At 45.8% G+C, this 22251-nt stretch overlaps 5 protein-coding genes across 5 annotated transcripts; 3 read left to right on the plus strand and 2 right to left on the minus strand.

Annotated features, from left to right (window-relative positions):
* Window positions 1-11998: 11998 nt before the first annotated feature.
* Window positions 11999-13825, minus strand: N7508_008363 (cytochrome P450; the record flags this gene model as incomplete). The annotated part of the gene is made up of 6 exons (XM_058466427.1): window positions 11999-12435; window positions 12496-13095; window positions 13151-13219; window positions 13282-13384; window positions 13445-13561; window positions 13625-13825. 6 exons carry the CDS (start codon window positions 13823-13825, stop codon window positions 11999-12001), a joined length of 1527 nt encoding a protein of 508 aa, XP_058314273.1.
* A 1636-nt stretch (window positions 13826-15461) lies between these two features.
* On the plus strand, window positions 15462-16265 carry N7508_008364 (uncharacterized protein; the record flags this gene model as incomplete). The annotated part of the gene is made up of 3 exons (XM_058466428.1): window positions 15462-15549; window positions 15612-15944; window positions 16003-16265. 3 exons carry the CDS (start codon window positions 15462-15464, stop codon window positions 16263-16265), a joined length of 684 nt encoding a protein of 227 aa, XP_058314274.1.
* Window positions 16266-17125: 860 nt separating this feature from the next.
* Window positions 17126-18950, plus strand: N7508_008365 (cytochrome P450; the record flags this gene model as incomplete). Its single annotated transcript, XM_058466429.1, has 6 exons — window positions 17126-17356; window positions 17406-17531; window positions 17591-17675; window positions 17727-17795; window positions 17861-18478; window positions 18535-18950. 6 exons carry the CDS (start codon window positions 17126-17128, stop codon window positions 18948-18950), a joined length of 1545 nt encoding a protein of 514 aa, XP_058314275.1.
* Window positions 18951-19689: 739 nt separating this feature from the next.
* N7508_008366 (terpene cyclase) lies at window positions 19690-20714 on the minus strand (the record flags this gene model as incomplete). The annotated part of the gene is made up of 3 exons (XM_058466430.1): window positions 19690-19891; window positions 19949-20301; window positions 20361-20714. 3 exons carry the CDS (start codon window positions 20712-20714, stop codon window positions 19690-19692), a joined length of 909 nt encoding a protein of 302 aa, XP_058314276.1.
* A 575-nt stretch (window positions 20715-21289) lies between these two features.
* pyr4 (meroterpenoid cyclase pyr4) lies at window positions 21290-22095 on the plus strand (the record flags this gene model as incomplete). The annotated part of the gene is made up of 2 exons (XM_058466431.1): window positions 21290-21807; window positions 21871-22095. 2 exons carry the CDS (start codon window positions 21290-21292, stop codon window positions 22082-22084), a joined length of 732 nt encoding a protein of 243 aa, XP_058314277.1. The 3' UTR covers window positions 22085-22095.
* Between the last annotated feature and the right edge of the window lie 156 nt (window positions 22096-22251).

Consider the following 22251-nt stretch of genomic DNA (forward strand, 5'->3'; position numbering starts at 1 on the left):
GTGCGTAGTTTAGTGGGTATACCTACGCGGATCTCCACAAAGTCGAGCGAAAGTGTGTCAAGGAATATTGACATAAGCCATATTGTCATAGGCTAGTTGCAAAACACCAAGAAGCGGGGGCGATCTCCCACTAGATTGAATGCACCCTCGGTAGCAAGAAGGTGTAATAGATAGCGTAGACGTGGGCTCTCGTGCGCGAGGTAGATAGCCTAGGCGGCACGACTAGTCGGCACTCGAGCACTGCGATCTTCACTTGTGCGTTCCTAGAACACTCCAAAACCATGGTCGGCACCCGTCGAAACATAGGTAGAAATATCAGCCGATAGCGCGTTAGTAGGGTTATTGCGTAGAAATAGCTCTAGCTTAGGAGAAACGCTAAGGTGACATAGACTGCGGAAGATCGCCTAATCTATCGACTAGCCCGAATCCTAAGACTCCGGATTGCTGTCTTTGGGTTGAAAACTCTTGAGGCGCTTATATAATAGATGATAGATCTTATTATGGTTACGTTGCGCCTGCGCGGTGTATCTTAGCTCTACTGTCTGCACGGTAAGCTCGGGAATCTCGGATCCAATATATAAGGTAGCTCTATTAGCACCGATCATCTGTTCGCCTATCTCCCTGCGAAGGCAACTAAGACGAAGGATAATTGGGAGAACCTAATATCCCTCGGTCGGGGTAAGGTAGGACTTCGTAGCAATTGACACTAGTCCTTTCGGGCTTAGGAGATAGTATAGTCGCTGGGCCGCCAAGGCTAGAACCTCTTTCTCCTAAGACTATAGGCGATACTAGGAAAGAAGGTTGTCGTAGTGGTTAGGTGGAGCCGTAGGTGGAAGCTTCGCCGGGGTTTCTTTGATACTAGCCCACTCCTCCTTCTAGAGAAGGCTAAGGTATCCTACGATATCTAGCGGCTTATTCTATATTGGAGTTGCCGTGAGAAACTAGATAGTATTGCGCTGTAAGGCAGACACGCTCCGATACTAGCGGGAAGAGATAGTTTTCACACGGTGTCCTTTATCGTAGATCACGCGTTCAAAATGGAAATTCAATAGTGGCTGGAATTAACGGCGGACCTTCTTCTTCTGAGACTTTTCGAGAGTAGCCTCGGGATCTAGCAAACCGGAGGTGTCGTTATCCTGTAGGACGGCAAGAACTTTAACTACTTCTTAGTAGGTAGATATCATAGGTGGAGTCCCTAGTAGAGAGCTAGGTAGAGAACTAGGCACTTGGTCGTTATCTTTATCTGCAATATCCAAGTCATCCTTATTCTAGTAGTCGTAGTCTAGTACCGCGGTATCCTTATTGTGATCCTGATTGACTCGCTTTAGAGTGGGTTTCGTGGTGCCATCCGGAAGTACCTCTATAAGTAGACTTCCGCAGAACCCAGCTCAACCCGGGCCCAACCCGGGCCCAACCCGGGCTGGGTTGGGTTCTGGGCCGGGTTCTCCAACCCAGTACTGGGCCCGGGTCGGGATTTCTGGCCCAGTGCTGGGCCCGGGCCCCTAGCTGGGTTCATAAACAATGCAAACATGTCAAGACTCGTGACTACATAACTTGTGTAGTTTTTGGCTGTATTTTTGGGTATTTGACTTGTAAGCAAGGCCTCTTTCTATAATCACTGTTTAATTTAATTGTACGTTTAATAGATTCCTGAGGCTACAGGGCTACAATTCTGACGGCCGTCAGAAAATAGGGTCATTAAGCTATATTGCTAGTTTTTTGACGGCCGTCAGAATATAGGGTTATTTCGAGGCTTTTTTGAAGATCTGTGAATTAGAGAGCTTCAATCGATTAACCAACTAATAGTACTCGAACATATCATTATCGCAATTCTTTCGCTTCCGTCCTAACGCACGTACTTGGGTGTTATTCACTGGCAATGGTACCTGGGGTTCACGTATAGTCGGCCCTTCAAATGCAGTCAATAAAGCTTTATCTAGCTCTGTCTCCTTATCAATTGAAGTCTCCTGTTCCTCGGTATCACTGATTGGCTCGATCTCAATGTCGTCGAGGTTATTATCCTTCTCTTCCTTTGCTGCTTCTAGCTCATCATGAGAGAAGAACTTCTTAAGAAGTCTCGCCTCTTGTTCTTCTATGTCAAACCTTGAGGTGCAAAGAAATATCATTAAATCCTCGATTGTATGAGACTTTATTCTTCCTCGACGGTAATGGCAGATATCCCGAGCAGTATTAAATAGCCGTTCAACGCCTGCCCCGGTTGCAGGGAAAGAGAGGATATCACGCGCAAGAGCAGCAATTGCTCTGAGGATGTCAGGGTTATAGGATCATGTGATAAGAGGAAAGGAAGTAATAAAGAAGAGAGTAAGAAGAATAAAGTGAGAGAGAAGAGTATTGTTGTTTATTTCAGTCGGGGTATCACTCTCTATTTATGTTATTTCCCCTAGGTGGCAAATGCTCTTGCCACCTAGTTGATTTATCAGCATTGGTAATTTGATTTATCAGCAGATGCTTCTAGTTCTTTCTATTAGCTTCTATTGCCGATAGTATCCGAAGGTATTCGGTTATAGCCGAGATCTCGGTTCTTATTGGTTCGGGATCTTATCTTATAAGATCCACTATATTATAATTGGTTTTATAGGAAAAAGTGGCTTTTTCCTACCCTCCATTATAAAAAGGGTTCTTTTATAGTCGTATAGACTTCTTATATTGATAATTGCTGGGAATCGCGCTTGGTTCTCTCGCCAGAACGTAAGAGGAGCAATTTGAATAGGATCTAATCCGAAGTTAGTTAGAATTCTGAAAGGCTTAGCTTAAACGTACCACTATCAAGATAACGAGTCATTTCATTAGTAGCTATGCTTCCCTGGGCATTGCTCCTATCTAGCATCGTATCAAGCTTCGATCCTAGCCGAGCTATCATTTGAGAGCCATCTAGTGACTGATCAAGGGCTGAAAGCTGTTCTTGATATGGAATCAGAGCTTCCTGGAAGGATGAGCGGTACGTGTCACGCCATTTCTGATCCCAATCATTGGTAAGAAAGAACTTAAACTTGTTCACGGGCGCTAGCATTGTGCTGATTGCATAGATATATCCTCGAATGTTATCGGTTTGGGAGTAGTACTCATCAAGCTTTAACCGACCAGCTTCAAGTGCGTGAAGCATCTATTTCTTCCATAGCACACGCTTACGTCGTAGCTGCTTCATTGAACACTCAAGATGCTCAAAGAGTTTATTGTAGATCTTGAAGACGTAATGCGTAGTAACATCTCGAGTCTTCGATAGCTGAGTTGTGTAGGCGAAAAATGGCTTAGTGATACAAAGAAGATAGTCAACTTGACGCCACTCGTCCTCATAGAGTAGCATCTCTTCGCAATCATACTCTGCACAAAATAGCGCAAAGATCGGACGTAGACGCTTTGCCCGACGTAGCATTAGAAAGGTTGAATTCCACCGAGTCCTTACATCTTGGATCGGTACTAGCTTCACGGTGCTTGTCTGGAGATTGTAAAATGTCTCCCGGCGCTAAGGGCTTGCGTTCACATAGATAGCAAGATAGCGGACCTTGTTCAATATAAAGGATATCTCACGATTCCGATGCTGCGTATTCAAATAAGCTAATCTTGATTGCTTCTCTGTCCATTTTGTCTTAGTTGAGTTATTCAGTGGAACTACTTTAATGCGATCAAGGAGCTGGTTTAGACTAAGTTGGATAACGTGAGCAAGGCATAGGATTCGAACAATGATAACACTATCTGATAGACCCTATTGGAGGGAATCAAATAATGTCTTATTGTTTGAAGCATTGTCCGTTGTTAACCCAAACACTCGGGCTTCAAGGTTATGCTCGATCAGAGTTTGAAGAAGAACATTGCTTAGATTCGCGCCTATATGCGCACCGTAGAGAGGTTTGAACCCAAGTAGTACCTCACGATATACCCAATCAACATCTACAAAGTAGCCTGTGATTGCCATAAACGCCTATGAGAATAGAGATGTCTAGCAATCAAGTGCAATTGAGATTTTTGAACTAATAGGCAGTGTTCGAAGCATCCGCTCTTGCCGATCTTTAACAATGCTCCCTAGTCGGCGACGAATTGTATCAGTAGATAGGATGATCGGAGGTGATAGAGCGGTACGAGCCCGAGAAATAAGACGCTGAAATGCTAGATGCTCAATAAGATGAAGTGGAAGCCGATTGAGTGTGATAAATTGTAGGATGTCTTCTTCCTAGGCTGCTTGCGAGAACGGTATTTCGATATCTTCCTAAGTTTAGTATTACTATTAGTAAATGAAATCGAATAAAAGGGTTACTCCGAACGTACTGCTTGTTTTAGAAATTTGGTAATCTATGATTTCTTTGTATGTCCGCTCTTTAAACAAGCCGCTGTCTTGAGATGTCTCTGCATTGTCAATGTGCTATAATATTGTATTTTACCTGTGGCCTTCGTATTGACTGTATTAGGGTGCTCAAGAATATTTCCACAACGTTGGCACATAACCTTTGGTGCACTATCTATACTATAAGCAACCTGATTGTAGTGGCTCTAAATCTCCGAATGGCGCGTTGAGTCCTAGACAATCTTGCTCTTCCTCCCAAAGTCGGTTTGTAGCCACCATTCTACCTATTCGTTATGGGTCATTTTATCGTAGAGAATAAACGCCTTCCTTCGGTCGGGTCTAACGCGTTGTAAGGAGGATAGGAGTATTGGCGGAATTGTCGGTCGGAGGAAGTTAGTGTCAAAGGGATCGATCGTATGCTGGCTGCTAGAGGGAGTCGCTAGGTGGTTTGATAGCGCAAGATAGCTGATATTATCTATATCGCTATCATAAAGAGAGGACGCGAAGTCAGACTGCTGGCTTTATGACATGATAAATTGAACAAGTGTAAAGTAAGTGACAGAGGGGGAATAGAGGACTTACGGAGCAATAATATCTAATGACGGTGTGTAAATAAAGCAAACGCGATAGATCAATTTAGAAGAGGACCTTAAAACGTATCCGCGTGGTTTATTGGTTATATTACTCCACCTCCGTATCTATCCAGCCCAATAACCTAGTAAGAACCCAGAAAGCCCAGCAAGAACCTAGCAAAACCCCAGAAAGCCCAGCCAAAACCCAGAAAACCCAGCAAACCCCTAGTAAAAACCCAGCAAAAACCCAGAAAGCCCAATTCCCACCCTAGCTTCCACCTAAGATCGTCAAAAAGTTTTATCCTATCTTACCTATCCAGGTTTATATAAGTACTTAAAAAGACCTGCAATCTATATAATCTTACTAGCTACTAGTCGAATATAGTGGAATAATAAAGAATATAATTAGTATATATGATATATAAGATTTAAAGTAACAATACCCGAATTCCATAGTGGTTTTTTCAAGCATTTATGGGTATGCAAACACTGTATATTGTGAAATATATATCCGCACACTATATATATTTACACCATGATTTCTGACAGCCGTCAAAAAATCAGTACTAGGTTTTAAGATAAACCTCAGTTTAATAATTTCTGACGGCCGTCAGAAAACCTGTAGTGTCGCCTATAGAACTCATCTACGTATATCTAACATGAGGTCAATAAAAAGGTCATAAGTCAAACACTGTGAAAACCATAGCAAAGTCTGACCTTTCTAAGCCTAAAGAACCATAACTACTTATTTAAGGTTGATTCTACGCGTTTATAGCTTTGAACACACTCTAGTTATACTAGAAAAGTATGGTGGTTCAAGGTATAGATCAAAACCGATGTAAAAAACAGTGAGTTATCTTGATGACTGAGCAGTTTTATGATTGAAATAATGCAAAAGTTAGGCCGAGTTGGGTCCAAACTGGGTTTACTAGGGGCCCAGTGCTGGGCCCGGGTTGGGCCCGGGTTAATGAAGTTCAACCCGGGCCCAGGCTGGGTTGGGTTCTGGGCCGGAACCTTGGGCCCAAAATGGGCTTTGCGGAAGTCTATCTATAAGTGTGCGTTTGGCCTATGTGGTGTATAAACTAAGGATGATAGTGCGGCTAGTAGCGGAATTATTGGTATCTATTAAGGCGAGCTCTTCGCGGAGACGAGTAAGGGTATTTAGCGTCTGTTTTTTGCGCATAGCATCGCCTATACGGCTAGTAAAACCGTGAAACACCTAGAGGGTAAACGCATTACCGAAGTGAGCTTGGATTTCGTTCGCCTATGTGTCGATCAACGAGGACGGTACTAGGATTAGAGTGGGTCGGAACGGAGCCGGATCGGCCTATGCGATTTGGTATTGGGAGGCCTGCCACACGAGAGATAAGGCTATAAGTGTTTTGCCTAAGCCGTATACATCCGCTAGGATACTACCGGCCACTAGACTTGCTTCCTGGTCAAGTATCCACGATATAGCCGTGACTTGCCAAGGCATAAGAGTCGTAGGAGGCACTCTATACGTGTTCGGGGGGGCGATAAAGCTATCACTATTGGAATTAATCGAGATATAGGCATAGGCGAGACTATCCGTGAAGCTTCGCGGGGTAGCAGAGACGGTAAGACTTAAGCGTTGTTGATAGACCTACTCGGGTAGATCTAGGATCTATAGGGGGCGATCGTTATAACTAGTCTTTAGCTACCGGTCCCGGTAAGTGTGCTTCTCGGCGTTTTTATTGGCAATTTCGGCTAGTGCTTCGCTCGACAAGATTAGCTTGTTAGCGGAAGGGGTTTTTAGATTAGCTAGGAGGTCCGATACCTAGGAAGTCTTGGTAGAGGGAGCCTAGTAAAGAATATATTTCTATGCCTATTTCCCCTTGGTGAGGGCGTGAACAAGGCTATCACGGTCAGCGGGGATAAGTGGGGCTCGAGCCAATAAGCTTGTTGTGGGGTGAGCTAATGTATAGGCAATACTAGTGAGTAGGGATAGGTAAGGGGCGCCGTCGAAAAGGGTTATATCGAGGAGGTCGATATCTAGTAGAAAGGTGTCTTCGGTGTTAATAGGATCTGTTTGAATGCTATTAAGGACAATAGCGTTCTCCACACTTGATATAGTAGCTGTAGTAGCTATAGTAGAAGTCGTGCTAGTCTGAAGTTTGGGCACGGCTAATTGCGAAGACTAGGGTACCGTGTTAATATAATTCTTGTTCTTCTTGATATTGTTTGCAAAGAAAATAAGAGTCTTCTATGCATATAGAACCTCTTTGGCGTCAAACGAGAAGGGGGATTTAGTGACCTAGGATGCCTTAAATATATCGGTATTGCGGGTGCGTATCAATCGAACAATCCACTAAAGTGTGCGAATCTCGAAGAGGTAGGACGCATCGATATTGTGCTTTCTAACCGTAGGGCGCTAAGAGTTAGCGAGAGCAGGACTCTATTTTAGGGCATTATTAAAGGCGTGTTTGATAATAGAGAAGCGGATCTGCTTCTAGCTAGCGGAGAGATTTAGATAATCAAAGGAGTTGGCACGATTAGCGGCGAATTGATCGATGATATCGCGAGAGTGTTTAAAGTTTGGGTCGAGGCTATAGATTTTGTGCAGAGAGGCTATAGTTAGGAAACTATAACAACTAGCAAGCTTTGAGGCTAAATTCTCGATAGCCGTGATAAAATCAGGAGCATAGTTGATATTACCAACTAGCTTAGAGCGGCGGGTTGAAGCCATAATAGTGTATAACGCGGGGAGATACAAGAAGGGTGATTCTAGTGGTTAAATAATAGAACGGCGATAGTGTTGGTAGTAAGGATGCTATGACGGTGTTAGTGATGATTCATAAAAAGCCTTGAATTCTGACGGCCGTCAAAGATGTAGGCTGAGGGATATCAAAGGTAGATAGGTAGGAAATAGCCTTAATTTCTGACGTCCGTCAGAAATATAGGCTGAGAGGATACTAATAGTGGGTAGGTAGGAAATAGCCTTAAATTCTGACGGACGTCAAAAAGGTAGACTAAGAGGTATCAAAGGTAGGTGGGTAGAAAGAGCCTCAAATTCTGATGGACGTCACGTATAGTAGTGATAAGGGTGGGGAAAATAGAAGATAAGGTTTGAAAAGGGGGAGGACTTCGTATATATACCTTCCAATCTAGCACTTGTGAGGTTATTAACCTCTACAAGCTTACTTTCTAACGGACGTTAGAAAGTCTAGGTATAGGATATTAGTCGATTTATGTCTTTAGTATAGTCTCTACACAAGAATATGCATATATATAGTATCTATAAAAGAAGTTTATTTAAGTTAGTTGTAGTGTGGTGTGCAATAAAACAGTGATAATATTAAAGACAATGTGTTAATAGTGCGATAAACTTGACCCTAACGACGACTTTGTAGTAGACTATAGAAGTTAGTCAAGTAGTTCTTGCCTTAGACCTTATCAACACGGAGCTTGACCTTGCGGAAAATATGATCCTCGTTATTCTAGAGATCGGCTAGGAGCCGGCGGCTCCGAGCCGCCGGTGCGGTTAACTAGAGTCTTGCCGTCTAGTAGCTCCTATTAAATTATAAAGAAGAGAGAATTAGAATAAGTGTTGTATTAGCCAATTTATATCGTTAGTAATATAATAATATTAGAGTAGGTTTACTTAATGCTTAGAAAAGCTTCACTTTCTGATTTAAATTGAAGTTTCTTTCACATAGATATCTCTGTTTTAGCCCTTACTTTCTAAGATACGTTAGAAAATGTGATAGATTAGTATTAAGGATAGTTAGATAACGAATATTGATATTGGAATAGGTGTACTAGATGCTTATAAAAGCTTCGCTTTCTGATTTAAATTGAAGGTTACTAGGTATAATATCTCTATGTCAGCCCTCACTTTCTAAGGTAAGTCAGAAAGTGTGAAAAAATAGGATCAAGGTAACGAATGTTCATATTAAATAATACTAAAGCTATACTAAATAATCACAAAATTATGGTCGGAATGTATCAAAAATAATAAATACTTGGTTGGTTTGGATACTCGCTGAAACACCTTTAAATTACCGTATTCTATCATGATAACTCAGCGATTTATCCATCATTATTATGAAAATAATGTATAGATGGGAAATTTTTTTAGTCCCATGGGAGTCCCACGGGAATTCCCATGGCGGGACCAAATTTTTTTTTTACTCCCATGGGAGTGGGTCCACGGGACTAGACCTCTGTAGGAATTCCCATGGGACTAAGTCCCATGGGAAATGTCAAGGTCTAGGGACGGGGCGTGTGATAACTGGCCTATCCCTTGCGCTAGTTTCGAGAAGCTAGCCCTCTCTGATAAGTCTAATTTAGACGTGGACTATGATTAGTCGTCTTTTAAAGGTTCCTACGACACTAATTCTTGGTCCGAAGACTCGATCGTTTTCTTTTTCTAGGATATAAATAATAGGTGATATAGATAGACTAGTATTAAAAGTTGTAAATTAACAAAAAAAAATTGAAAATCAAGGGGCCACTAGCTCGATCATAACAATTTCACTTTCACTATAGAAGGGACCTTATATTCTGACTTAAGTCTGAAAATCTGCGATTGAATCTTGCTATCTAGAGCCTCTCTTTCTAAGATAAGTCAGAAAGTGAGGCAATTAATAAAGGTGTAACGTTTATATATAGTGGTCCCACCACTAATATATATATTGTAGTGGTGAATCCCGTGACAGTAGTATTTTAATGGCCTGAGGCATCATAGATGCCTCAAGAGACATGCAGTCTTCTCCTACAGAGAGAGAGGAGCATGATCCAACAACCTCAATATGACTACAGTTACTCGCAAAACTTCTTGATTCATGATATAGCATCAGGTTCGGTACGATTTACACCTTCAGGGACCGCTCTCTACGCCTTCAGGCCATGGGAGTGGTTGTGTGATCTCTTCATTAGTATCGACCCGTTTGCTATGTCAGACTGCCATCGTGCCATCCCCATTTCAATATATATCTAAGGCCTTCGTTTGACCTAGGTCGGAGGATTCAAGCTTTTATAAGCATCTAGTATAATTGTTCTTAAAGTAATATTATCGTCTATTAGATTATTGGGTTACTTCCTCCCTTCTTTCCTTTTATATTTAGTACCTAGGCTCTTTAACGTCTTCTATAGTCAAAGTATTTCTATAAACTCTTACTACCTATTCACCGGAAGTCTTTTCCGACAGGGGTAATTAGTCCTATAGGAATTCCCATAGGACTAAAATAGGAATTCCTATCGAGCCTACCAATTATACCACTATCTATTATAGGGCTACTATTTATTTTATGATACATCTTTTAATACCCCTCTCTTCCTAACATTATACCTCCTATCACGCCTATATAGACTTTACTTAGTAAGACCTTCTCCTTCCTATTCTGATACTAAAGTCAATATATCTCAATCAAGTCGGTTTTCTAACGCCGGCACTTCCTTACAGATCCCGAGTGATATACCTAATTTCTCCTCACTCCTCTTAGATAATCAAACCCTTTTCTTCGAAACCTTCGATAGCTAGCAAATAACTACCTCTTTACCAAATTCTGAATTCGCTACCCCTACTATTGCTCCTCTCACTCTCGAACGCGCTAGCCCCCCGAATAAGAAAATCTGGATAATCCGAACCGAAATAAATAAAGACTATTTTATTCAATAGTGGATATAAACATAGATAGGGGAGACACCGTACCTACTTCGCTAGGAAGCGAAGCGTACCTCGAACGCTTGGGATTATTTTGACTAAGTCGCCTACCACACTTCTGGCGAGCCAATGGTTTTATACCGGAAGTGTGGGTAGGCACTTCCTCACCCTTAGTGGACCTCGAATAGAACCAATTCTATAAAGTGTTATATCAAAGTAGGCAAATGTCAACGGTCTTCTTTAATAAATTCGAAGCAAAGAAATATTCATGAATCGTTAGAATTAGCGGTATCAATACCTCTTGCCTACCAATTTCGAAGTAATACTAATAGTTTACCTCTACTAATAGGCTTAATATACCTAATCTTCAAAAAGGGCATTCGATATCGATCGGTGGAATCGTCTATAAGTCACGTTAATTGCTAAATCCTCGCTCCTATTCCAATTTCTCGCGCACTATGATTTCTAAGACCTAATCGCCGAAGCCTAGCTATCTAATTCTATACTAGCTTTACTTTCTCCTAAGACTACACGACGTCGGCTTTAGATAATAGTAAAAGAGGAACAAGAAAAGGTTCTATCGGCGCTACCCAAAGGTGCAAAGATCTCGATTACGCTTAATTGTTAGACTTCGCTATTTTAATAGGCCTTTATGGCTATTACTAGGTATTTTCTTGATTGTGACTAGAAATTCCGTGAAGTCCTAAGTCGAATTGCTAGTCACGATATACAGCGCGGGTAAACTGTCGCCGGTTCCGCTGTTGCGTAGCATTTAATATTTGTTTTGCCTAAGCAGACGTATATATTCGCGGTCGTCCTCGTTTTCGTGTTAGAGCGTCTGATAGTGGTGCTATAATAAGCTAGTAGGGGTATTCTCGATGCGAACTTCTGCGGCGAGAAAGGCCTCTATTTTTTCAATGATACGAATAGGGGCCCCGAGAAAATCCAGTTAGCATAGCAATCGAACGTAAAATCGAATCTATCAGATAAAAGTAAGTTGTGTTCCGAAAGAGGTTTAGTTTTGACCACGAAATTCAAATAGGTTTAGTGTATGCTTATATCAGCGCATTGGCCTCAAATATGATCAGATTCAAACGACCATAACTCTATGAATATTCAAGTTATCGAAATAAACGTTAAATATTCGGAATGCCACGGTAATTCTCTATACGCACAATATATATTTTAACTCTTTTAAAGCATGGTTGCGCCAAGTCGTGGTCATGATTTCGTATATGGTAGCAAGAGAGAGAAAACAAAGCGGATGATATTTCATTAGCTACTAGGCCCGTCTATATAGACAGGCCGACAAAGGAAAAAAAGAGAAATTATCTAGATCCTTCCAGCAAGCTGCGCCTGGTCTGGCAAGCCTAGGGCAAGCTGAATTTGCTCGCCACAGATAACTATATCCACTACAGTCAAATATCTTAGGCCATCCCTGATGTACCAGTGAATATATCCGCGTGTGGCTTTCAATACAGGCTCTCACTCTTGTTATTATCAACTTTCACCGTTGGCCAATGAGATCTCCTCCTGGCGGCGGCGAACGCTGACTTGCGTAAACGGATCGCTGGAAAGCCCAAACCCATACGTCATAGTTTGCGGCTTCTGATCACCAAGCTTCAGGTCATACTTGAGTAGCAGATGACAGAGAGCAATCTTCAATTCCGTAGCCGCAAAGAAGCGTCCAGGGCAGGCATGATTGCCAAAGCCGAAGCCGGTGTGATCCGATGAGACTGAGACCAGCTGCGTCTGATGAGCTCGCTCTGGCACCTCGCGCATTTTGATGAACCGATAGCCATCATACTGATCCCCATTGGTGTAAGAAGAGTTCGGGTCCAGGGAGTGGTCATCGATCATGGCGATATAGGTTCCTTTGGGAATGAGGGTCCCGTCACTCAGTGTAATTTCTGCCGTCACGTAACGATATAGAGAAACTAACTCCGAGATCTCATCTCAGTCACATCATTGTTAAGGTAGGAAATGGGTATACGGACCGATCTGCATTGGTTTCAGTCGTTGGCTTTCTTTCAGGACGCTATCTAGAAGCTTGAGGTTGTAGATCGCATTCTTACTCCAACCGTGCTGGGTAATAACCATGACAATCTCTTCTCGTAGTGGCTGAAGTAGCTCAGGATGTTCGCAGAGGTCAAAGATAACCTGTGATAAAAGGTCTGCGCTCGTATGAGTCGCCACGACTGCCAGACCCATCTGAAGCAGGGCTGGGTCATAGTAGCCTCCCTTAGCACAGTCCTCCAGCCATTGGACAGTGTCCACCTCATCCCTCGCCTCCGTTTCAACAAAGGCGCTTTTCGAGTTTCGCTCTCGTTGCTCTAGAACTTGTGAGATAATGCCGCGCGCCTCCTGGACTTGGCTGCGTAACTTCTTGCAGGAGGGCAGAAACCAATGCACCAGCCAGAGTAACCAGCGAGGCCACATTCGAAGACTCTCAGCGGTCATAAATGCCTCGACAGTGTAGTTAATCATGATCCCTATCCAGGCCGGATTCCGGCAGACTTGGGGGCCCAGGAAGATTCTTGCGGAGAGGCGAGCCACCAGCTGGAGGGAAGTCTCCTTCACATTGATCGGATGCCATTCTTTTACAGTTAGGTCTATCCAGTTCTCCCAGACTCGTTCCTTCAAGATTCTCACCTGAGCTATCCGTGAGCTGTTGACGGAGAACAAAGTCTGTCTCCTCGGAGAGCGGAATACCCAATGCGCCTAGGAAATACGCCATTAGCTTTTGTGCACCACAGAGTACAAACTCAACTGAATGCGCTCACCAATGGAGGAAGTCAGTTTGGTTCGTACCATGGCTGCAAAGACTTTGGGATTTGTCTTCTCATGGTTGAAGGGTTCGAAGCCTTGAAGCCAGCCGAAGAAATCCTATTAAATTAGGGCTACCCCATACTAATTGCCTGGGAAGTTACGGGAAGTTACACGTACATCCTCGGGCGGCTTTGCATTGTTAAGACTCTTGTGATCACGAAGCTCATGCCGATACTTGGAATGGAGTACGAGCAGTATTCGGTTGTTTGTTACCAGACGAAACGCATTGTTCGTCTACCGTGAACGAGTAATATAGATACATCAGCCAAGACCACTGCGAGGGGAAAGGGAGCGCACCTTGGAGAGACCCTCCTTCAGCAGACTGCGCGCCTGGGTAATGAAGCGAATCTTGGATTTCGTGTAGAACAATTCCCCCGGTCGCTTACTATTGATGCATGGATACTGAGCCAAGGGATCCGGAGAAAAGAATACGACGATGGCCCAAGTCCCCAGTAGCAGGGATCCGCCCACCCACCAGGCGTTAACATCGGACATCATCACAGCGATTACCTCTGCTTGTTTTGAGGGAGAAAGTTGTACCTTCAGTGATGGTAATAGTCTTCACTAGGAAGGCCTGGAGTAGCTCTGGTCTCGGTCCTTTTATTTGAGGCGCCTGAAATAACGACCGCGGAATACCAAAACAGCCTTAAATGTAGGGATCAAGAGCACTCAGTGGGTTTGCACGGCCACTTTCGTCTGTTCAGGGTCGATCTTCGCTAGTGTCTACATCTGCATCCTGAATAAAACCGTGTGACCGCAGCCGCCATCGGTGCATCCAGCCCAGCAACCCAATAAGGGAAATGTCCATATGCAGCGTATTTTGGACAAAGCATATATTCTCACATAAATGAGACGCTTGGGAACCTTTGCATGAGCGTGATATTAATCTCGTGGCCTTGCTGATGCATCTCAGGTATTTCCACATCAGTGATCACTTGTATCCTCGGGTCTCACATCATCCAGCCAAGCTGATAGGCCGATTGGGGAGAATGCATTATGTATTAATATAAGCTCTATATATTGGCAAGCAAGGTGCGTCTTCAACGCCAGGCAGCTGGTCATTGGAAATCTGATGCGTCGACTAGAGAGGACGCATTGTGCATTCGCTTCTTCACCGCCACTCAGCTAGTCGCTGGGACGATCTGACGCGTCGACAGAAAGAACACAATATGCATTCGTCTCAGGTCTAAATTTGGTAAACAAGGTGCTTCACCGTCAGTCAGCTGGTCGGTGCTACTAATTGGAAGTCGGGTTATCCGGCAATTGTTTGTCGCCTCCGGCACACCAAGGCGGTAAGCTTCCCGCAAGTCCAGAGGTAGGGCTTTCCACGGACTATTTTGGGTTCTTGTGGTTTATCTTTTCAGAGACCATATCTTGTTTCTATTTCGTATAATCTATATAGTGGTAGAATGTAGTAGAAAAGATGATTCAGATGCTGCTGGCAGAATACTACTCATCTAGGGCCTGCCTGTTGAAGTATTTTCGAGTCGCGAGGAGTGTATAGGTAGCATCCAGCCCAACTTGATATCCCTATTGCAGGCGGTGACAGAACAGATATAGAGCTGGCCTAGCCCTCCTCTTTCGGTCTTAGCATGGCTTTTTCTCCAGCGGGAATTAAGGATATTGTGAGCTAATCTTTCCGCGAGTAAATTACGACCAACTTTGAGGTACTGCAACGAGTGCCTTATCACTGCCAGAGACCAAACCAGTACAATTTCCTCACACTCAGGAACCCCACGCACTTGTTTCTTCATGGCCCAGACACGAAAGCTGGTCACGGTATATGGAGCCACCGGTAATCAAGGCCGGTCGGTGGTGAAGTCTTTGCTCCGCGCTCCAGATTCCTTCGAAGTGCGGGCAATCACTCGAGATCCCAACTCCGTTGCAGCGCAGGAACTCTTGACTCTGGGGGCTAGTCTTGTCCAGGCGGATGGATCACAGAGTAACCAGATGGCCGAGGCCTTCCAAGGATCGTGGGGGTTTTCCTAAATATCAATTCGGACGACCCGGTAAGTGGATTTCGGCAACCCTATGCTCCTAGTTTTAAAGCTAAAAGGATGGTCCTCAGGTCTTTTGGGATTTTAGGGGTCCCACCGAATTTGATTATGGCAGAAGAATCATAGACAGTGCCATCATGGCTGGTGTGAGGACTTTGGTCTATAGCACCGGAGCGGCCTGTACGGAGCTAACCAAGGGCACGGTTTCTCTCCGACATCTCGACAGTAGGAGGCTCCGTTTAGACAAGTCATCTTGGATACAGCTCTGACAGCTAACCATCTCCCAGCGAAGAACCAGATCGAGAAGTATGCCCGCTCCACGAGCGCCTTTGAAAATCTTGTTCCCATCATACCGGGGTACTTTCTAGAGAATTTCCTTTTCAAGCAGGGCGCATCCATCATGGGGGGGTTCCCATGGGAGACTGATGCGGAGGAATATTTGACATGGAAGGTACCGTACTGGGGTGGCGATGAGCGAATCCCCTTCCTTAGCGTTGCGGATGACTTCGGCGATATTGTTCACGGTGTTTTCCTCTCTCCGTCAGAGTATCATCTTCAGGTAGTGCAAGCCATGAGCGAGATCACGAATTACCATAAAATGACAGAGGAGTTCGCACAAGGTAAGCGCACTTGACCTTTTTATGCTCTACATCAAACTGACATGCTCGCAACGCCTAGTGACCGGTAAGAAAACACGGTTCCACCCGGTACTACCAACCTGGAAGGCGTTTGATGCCTCAGGAAACCACGGATTCGAGGATGTAAAATCCATGTTCGGATTTACTCAAGAGACCCAAGGGCACTACTTTGGTCGAGAAGCCACAGATGATCAGGTTTCTAAGAATCTCAAAGCGAGCGCTGTCCAGAATTATAAAGAGCCGCAGGAATCGCCCTCTTTGAACACCGTTCGCGCTTGGTTTGCACGGGAGTTTGCTGCGTGATCTGTCCACGTAGCTGCTCAGAAATAGTGTGCCTCCTTTTATGAACCACTTTCATATGGACCTCTCTTCGTCTCTGTCATGATGTTATTCACCATTCGGCCAACTATCCGATGGCATGTAAGCCCAAGTGGTGCCACAGAATCAAGATTGTGTGACTCAGGCACTCGTACTATATCCCCACTTTGCTTTTCATTGTAGTTTCTAACGTCAAATTCCAATGCAGGAGATATAAAAATGTCTCCCAGATACCCTGTGAGACCCGAAATGGAGGCTGAACGGCATCAGGCTAGGGTTTAGCCGTTCTCCGTGGGGAGCAGGGATCAATTGGGCGGATGTGAGGTACTTCACAAGCCAGGGTGAGAAAGAGGAAAATTTCTCCTTCCAATAATGTATCCTTTCTCCACCAGATATGGTACTCTAGTTGAATGCAGTGCCCGTGCTGCGGCCGGATGGAGGCTTACCACGGCTCATGCAAGAAGAGCTATACAAAGAAAGCCAGTGAGGCATATATCTGATCTTTCCCTTATGGCGGTGTGCACATGAATAATGAATATAACTTTGCCCTGGAGCCACCTCCATGGTTCTTTGCATCTTGCATGTACCGGCTGCAGCTTGCAATCTGGAACTATTGAGAGATACAGGACAGCTACTGCGGTCAAGGCACTAGACTGCGACTTGTTGCATACAGAAACCAGGGTGATTGAACGCCTTGCATGTGACTGGACCACCGATGGAATCGAAGTGCTCATTAGGATCCGCTATCTGAATCAATACTTCAAGCGCCAATAGTAACGAGGTCCGACCCACAAACTTCCTCCCTTTCATTCCGACGTGAACTTACCTCTCTTTCCCATATCGCCATGGTATCCCAGGTTGAGTATGTTGGACAAATCGTCCGCGGTGAGGTCCCGATAGTCTGGATCTCCGTGGCCTTGGTGGTCCTGGCCTACTTGATCCTCCCCAACCCAACCTACCGCACCAATGTCAAAGTCCCGACGGTAAGATATCTGGGAGGCTGGATACCTGACCAGGTGGACCGTCTGTTCTTCAATACCAAGGCAGCCTCGGTGATCTATGACGGTTATAAGCAAGTAAGTACGAAGAAAGGCGCGTTTGTCATGGGTGTTAATGCCCATGCAGTACAAGAAGAAGGCATATAAGGTGCTGAAAGCCGATGGCGATCTCGTGGTCCTCTCCACCCGGTACGCCGAGGAGCTACGGCAATTGCCTGCATCGACTCTAAATGCCCTCGAGGCCACCTTTACAGTAAGAGCGCTACCCCCGTTCCCTTGACGTTCGCACGACATTGAACCACATGGCACCAGGATCATGTCGGCGATTACACGACCATTCTTACCGACAGCCACCTGCACACTGAGACCATCCAAAAGCGGTTGACCCCGGCAATCGGTAGAAGCCCCGGTGGATGTCAGGAAAGCCCATCGCTAACCCCTGTCGCAGGCCGACTAATCCCTCGTATTATCTCTGAGCTTGACCACGCGTACGAGGTGGAATTTCCCGAGTGTGACGGTAGGTCCAGATCCCTAACCCACGCCGTATGCATCCACGTTGGACTAACCGTACTGGGACGAGAGGCAAGTGGGTGGCAATCAACCCATACGAAGTCTTCTTGCGTCTCGTAGCCAGGGTGGGTGCTCGCGTCTTCATCGGAGAGACCCTGTGCCGGGATGAACAATGGCTGAGGGCCTCGATTGACTACACCAAGAACATCTTCGTGACCATTGGGCTGTTGCGGCCAGTTCCTGGATTTCTCCATCCCGTGGTCGGGCGAGTCTTACCCAGCAGTCGGAGTTTGAATCATCAGCTTGCCTATATCAAGAATGAATTCCTAGGTCCTCTCATCGAGCAGCGCCGGGCGATGGAATCGTCAGGGGACCCCAATTATGAAAAACCTGACGATTTTTTGCAGTGGATGATGGACCTCGCCAAGACAGAGCAGGAGTCACATCCACATAACCTGGCTCAGCGACTTCTCGGAATCACCAGCATGGCGGTTGTCCACACGAGCGCCATGAGTCTCACGCATGTTCTATACGACCTGCTGGTCATGCCACAATGGCTCCAGCCTCTCCGCGACGAGATCCAGCAGGTCAACCCCGATTGGCACAGCACCACGCAGGCCCACCTCCTTGGGCTTAAGGGCATGGACAGCTTTTTGAAGGAATCGCAACGATTCAATCCTCCCGGGGAGCGTAAGTCATCCATCCCGACGATCCTTTGGGGATTATATTGACGCAGAACCCGGCAGTCTCTTTTCACCGTGTCGTTAAGCATGATTTGACCCTTTCAGATGGTCTATTCCTCCCCAACGGCACGCACATTTGCATGGCGGCGGGACCCATCTCGCGGGATCCCGATGTGATGTCGGACCCGGACGCGTTCGATGCCTTCCGCTTCGTCAAGGAGAATCGACCAACCTCGGGCTTCGTCAGCACCGGCGTCAGCAATATGCATTTCGGGCTTGGCCGCTATGCCTGTCCCGGCCGGTTCTTCGCCGCCTTCGTCATGAAGGCCATCCTTAGCCGATTCATCGCCGACTATGACTTCCGATTTGCTCCTGATCAGAAGGAACGACCCAAGAACATGGTGATCGGGGACAAGATTGTCCCGAATGTGTCCACGCCGATCTTCATTAGGAAAAGAACCACATCACGACCCCTTTGATCTCCCCGGGTTGTTGGGGTATTCATTTGCTAGCTTTTATGTCTCGTGCGGTTATATATACATCTAGAGTATTTCTAGTAACCATGGACGTGGTCTTAGACTACGAATCCCCGACGCCTAGGGTGAATACAAGTTGACCATACACATCGACATCCACGTCTCCAGCTAGTACAAGCGAACTAAATGCCAATGGCGTCCGCTCGTAAGTAAGGGACTGTCAGTGCTGAATCCATGAATACTGCTTGAGCATAGCATTACCTAACGTATTACTACCAAATGGATCACACCACCGAGTGGATCACCGCAAAACACATAGCAAATACGATAAATTACAGCTTGATATCTCCACAACCGTGGTCTATAGGGGATTTTCTTATGATCACAATGCTTCTAAAGTGATGTCTAACCTTTTCGGGAGTTTAGAGAACTGTTATGACTTCGTGATTGAGATACATATAATTCAATTGTTCAAACCTTGTTGATTGTATCAGTGGAAAAGTATGCATTTCTGCGTAGTAGAAATTCCGCCAAGCCCTGTGTATGCAATAGAATGGTTGAATACTACCCCGAAATCTTTCCGTAGACAGACTCTCCAGCTATTTCATAATGCCATTTTTTGTTTACACCGACTTCAAGTCCAGCTTTTCTTTCCTGTTCCATAGAGCCAGCCAGTCTTGAATGGATGAGCTAGACTCAGCCAGTTCAGCCATGCACATCTGATACACCTTATCGCCGCGGATCACCCGCAGGGCATTCCGCACGTTCCGGGGGAAGGAGATTGCAGCGCAAGGTCTACCCAGTGGCCATCGGGGGCGTTCATGGCCAGCACGATAGGGTAGGTCATCTCACCATTGCACAAGTCCTCCGCAACAGCCCCCTTCATCTTGGCATATTCAGTTGAATAAACATTTTTGCAATCGTTTTGGAGTTGGGAGTACCATCTAGCAAGCATCAGTCAGGGATTGAGACCGCAGGAGAAGGGTGGGGCAGGCACATACGCGACTAGGGTCATGGTATCATCCATCGAACGGTCCTCTAGCACTAGGTGGCCCAGCAGTCGGAAGAGTGAGCCTGTCTTAAGAGACGCCATTCTCTGATAGGCGGCTGGTCGCTCTAAGGGAGTAGTCGGGAAGTTCTTGAGGCCGTCCCGGCGCCACACGAGGGATAGGTCCTGGCCTTCGAGGATATTCTCGAGATCCTGCATCAGCCAGGGAGCAAGATGCGGGAATCTAATTGTTGTCTGATTCAAAATCTGGGTGACTCGCAAGTAGGCGCGATTGGCAGTTTCCGACGGGCCGTAGATGCGGTGGGCAGCTGGTCGCCCTTTACGGAAGTCACTGCCGTCGGAGATCTGGGAACGTTAGAATTGGGGTGCATCGGCTTTGGTATCTCCAGAGGCATGATACGTACATCGTCAACCAGCATCAAACAGAGGTGGATGGCATCCATGATCTCTAGCACCATCTTGTACTTGGCTGGATCATCATGGTGGAGAGTGGGAGACAACTTGTGCACGAAAGGAGCCCAATGATAATGGCCGTAGAGCTGGCGAATATAGCTATACGGACATTCTAAGGATGTCGTGCTTGCTGGGTCCTTCTGACCGATCAATCGGGCTTTTTTCGATAACCACCGCGGCGGAGGGAAGCGGTCAATAGATATATAGAGAACAACAATTGGTGCCAGAGCACCCACGGTTAGAGTCAGGTACGACAGCCAGAGCTGCGACCATCCACTCAGAGGGGTCGTTAGCAAGGTGATCATATTATACTGGGTTTGGGAATCGAGAGGAGGGAGGTAAGGTAGAGAGATCCCGCGCAATTTGAATCATGCGACACAAAACTAGAAATGGGACTTGATAGGTACCGGAGACTATCCGAGAAGCCGCAATGAGTGTTTACAAAGTAATTCTCATGTAGGAAATCCATATCGAAATTGCGGTGTGATGGACGACAGGTTGCATTTAATGGGCTTCCTGAATGGGGTGCTTCAGCTCCAACTGCATCCAAAAAGCAAAAAAAAATCACTATTTGGGTTTGTAAGTTGAAGCAAGGGACAGAAATAATCTGCGCGTTCGCGTTAATACGCCCATATGGAACATGTCTCCTGTTGGGGGGACTATCTTGAATTACCCCAAGAGGTTGCAAAAAAAGAGTATGCACGAAGTACTGCACATTACCTCCTGTGTGCGAGAGCCCAAGCACAGCATGAAGCGTCGATAGTGTCGTCCACCGCACGGAATAAGAAGCAGCGGCGCAGCCTGTCTGGGCAATTCGGGATTGCCACCAGCATCAGAAGACCAGAACACAACAAACCAACCAACTATCTTCATTTCAATCATGGATGGATTCGATGTTTCCCAGGCTCCGCCCGAATATCGGGCCGTGGAGCCCATTGCCGACCTTTTTGTCCTGGGAATGGGGCTTGGGTGGCTGATCAACTATGTCGGAATGATTTACCAATCATTTAAGGACGAGACTTACGGGATGGCAATCATGCCTCTGTGTTGCAATATCGCCTGGGAGGTCGTGTATAGTTTGATATATCCGTCCAAGAGTCTTATGGAACAAGGTGTGTTCATCGCCGGTCTCTCTATCAACATTGGCGTCATGTACGCGGCAATCAAATTTGCCCCCAAGGAATGGAGCCATGCCCCACTGGTCATGCGCAATTTGTCTCTCATTTTCTTCCTGGCTACTCTGGGATTTCTCACCGGACATCTCGCTCTCGCCGCGGAGATCGGCCACTCCCTTGCATATTCGTGGGGCGCTGTGGTATGCCAGCTGCTACTCAGCGTGGGTGGACTCTGCCAGCTACTGTGTCGTGGAAGTACGCGCGGGGCCTCGTATACGTTATGGTATGTAACCATCGAGGGCCTTGGCATAGGTTGGCATAGGTTGGTTCTAAATATTTGTTCTAGGCTTTCTCGCTTCCTCGGATCGTCCTGCACTGTGGGATTTGCATCATTGCGTTGGATGTACTGGCCCGAGTCTTTTTCCTGGCTCAATAGCCCTCTGATTTTGTGGAGCCTGGCGCTTTTCCTCACGATCGATGGTTCCTACGGGCTCTGCTACTGGTACGTTCGCCAATACGAATTGTGTCTCAAGGAAGCTGAAGGGCGCAAATCGAAGTGAGATGTTGGATTGAGGTAATTGCATATGGGGTGGGTCATGATGGTACATAGCATAATGTGAATTCACATGTATGTAGTGGCGCGAGGATTCACATTATTACACGTGCTTCCCATATTGGTCCATGCAGTGTACATGTCTTCTTGGCCATAGTGATCTATAGTCTTCTT

The sequence above is a fragment of the Penicillium antarcticum genome, assembly GCF_028974205.1.
Source record: "Penicillium antarcticum strain IBT 31339 chromosome Unknown utg000009l_segment0_segment0, whole genome shotgun sequence".
In the NCBI taxonomy this organism is placed as follows: Eukaryota; Fungi; Ascomycota; class Eurotiomycetes; order Eurotiales; family Aspergillaceae; genus Penicillium; species Penicillium antarcticum.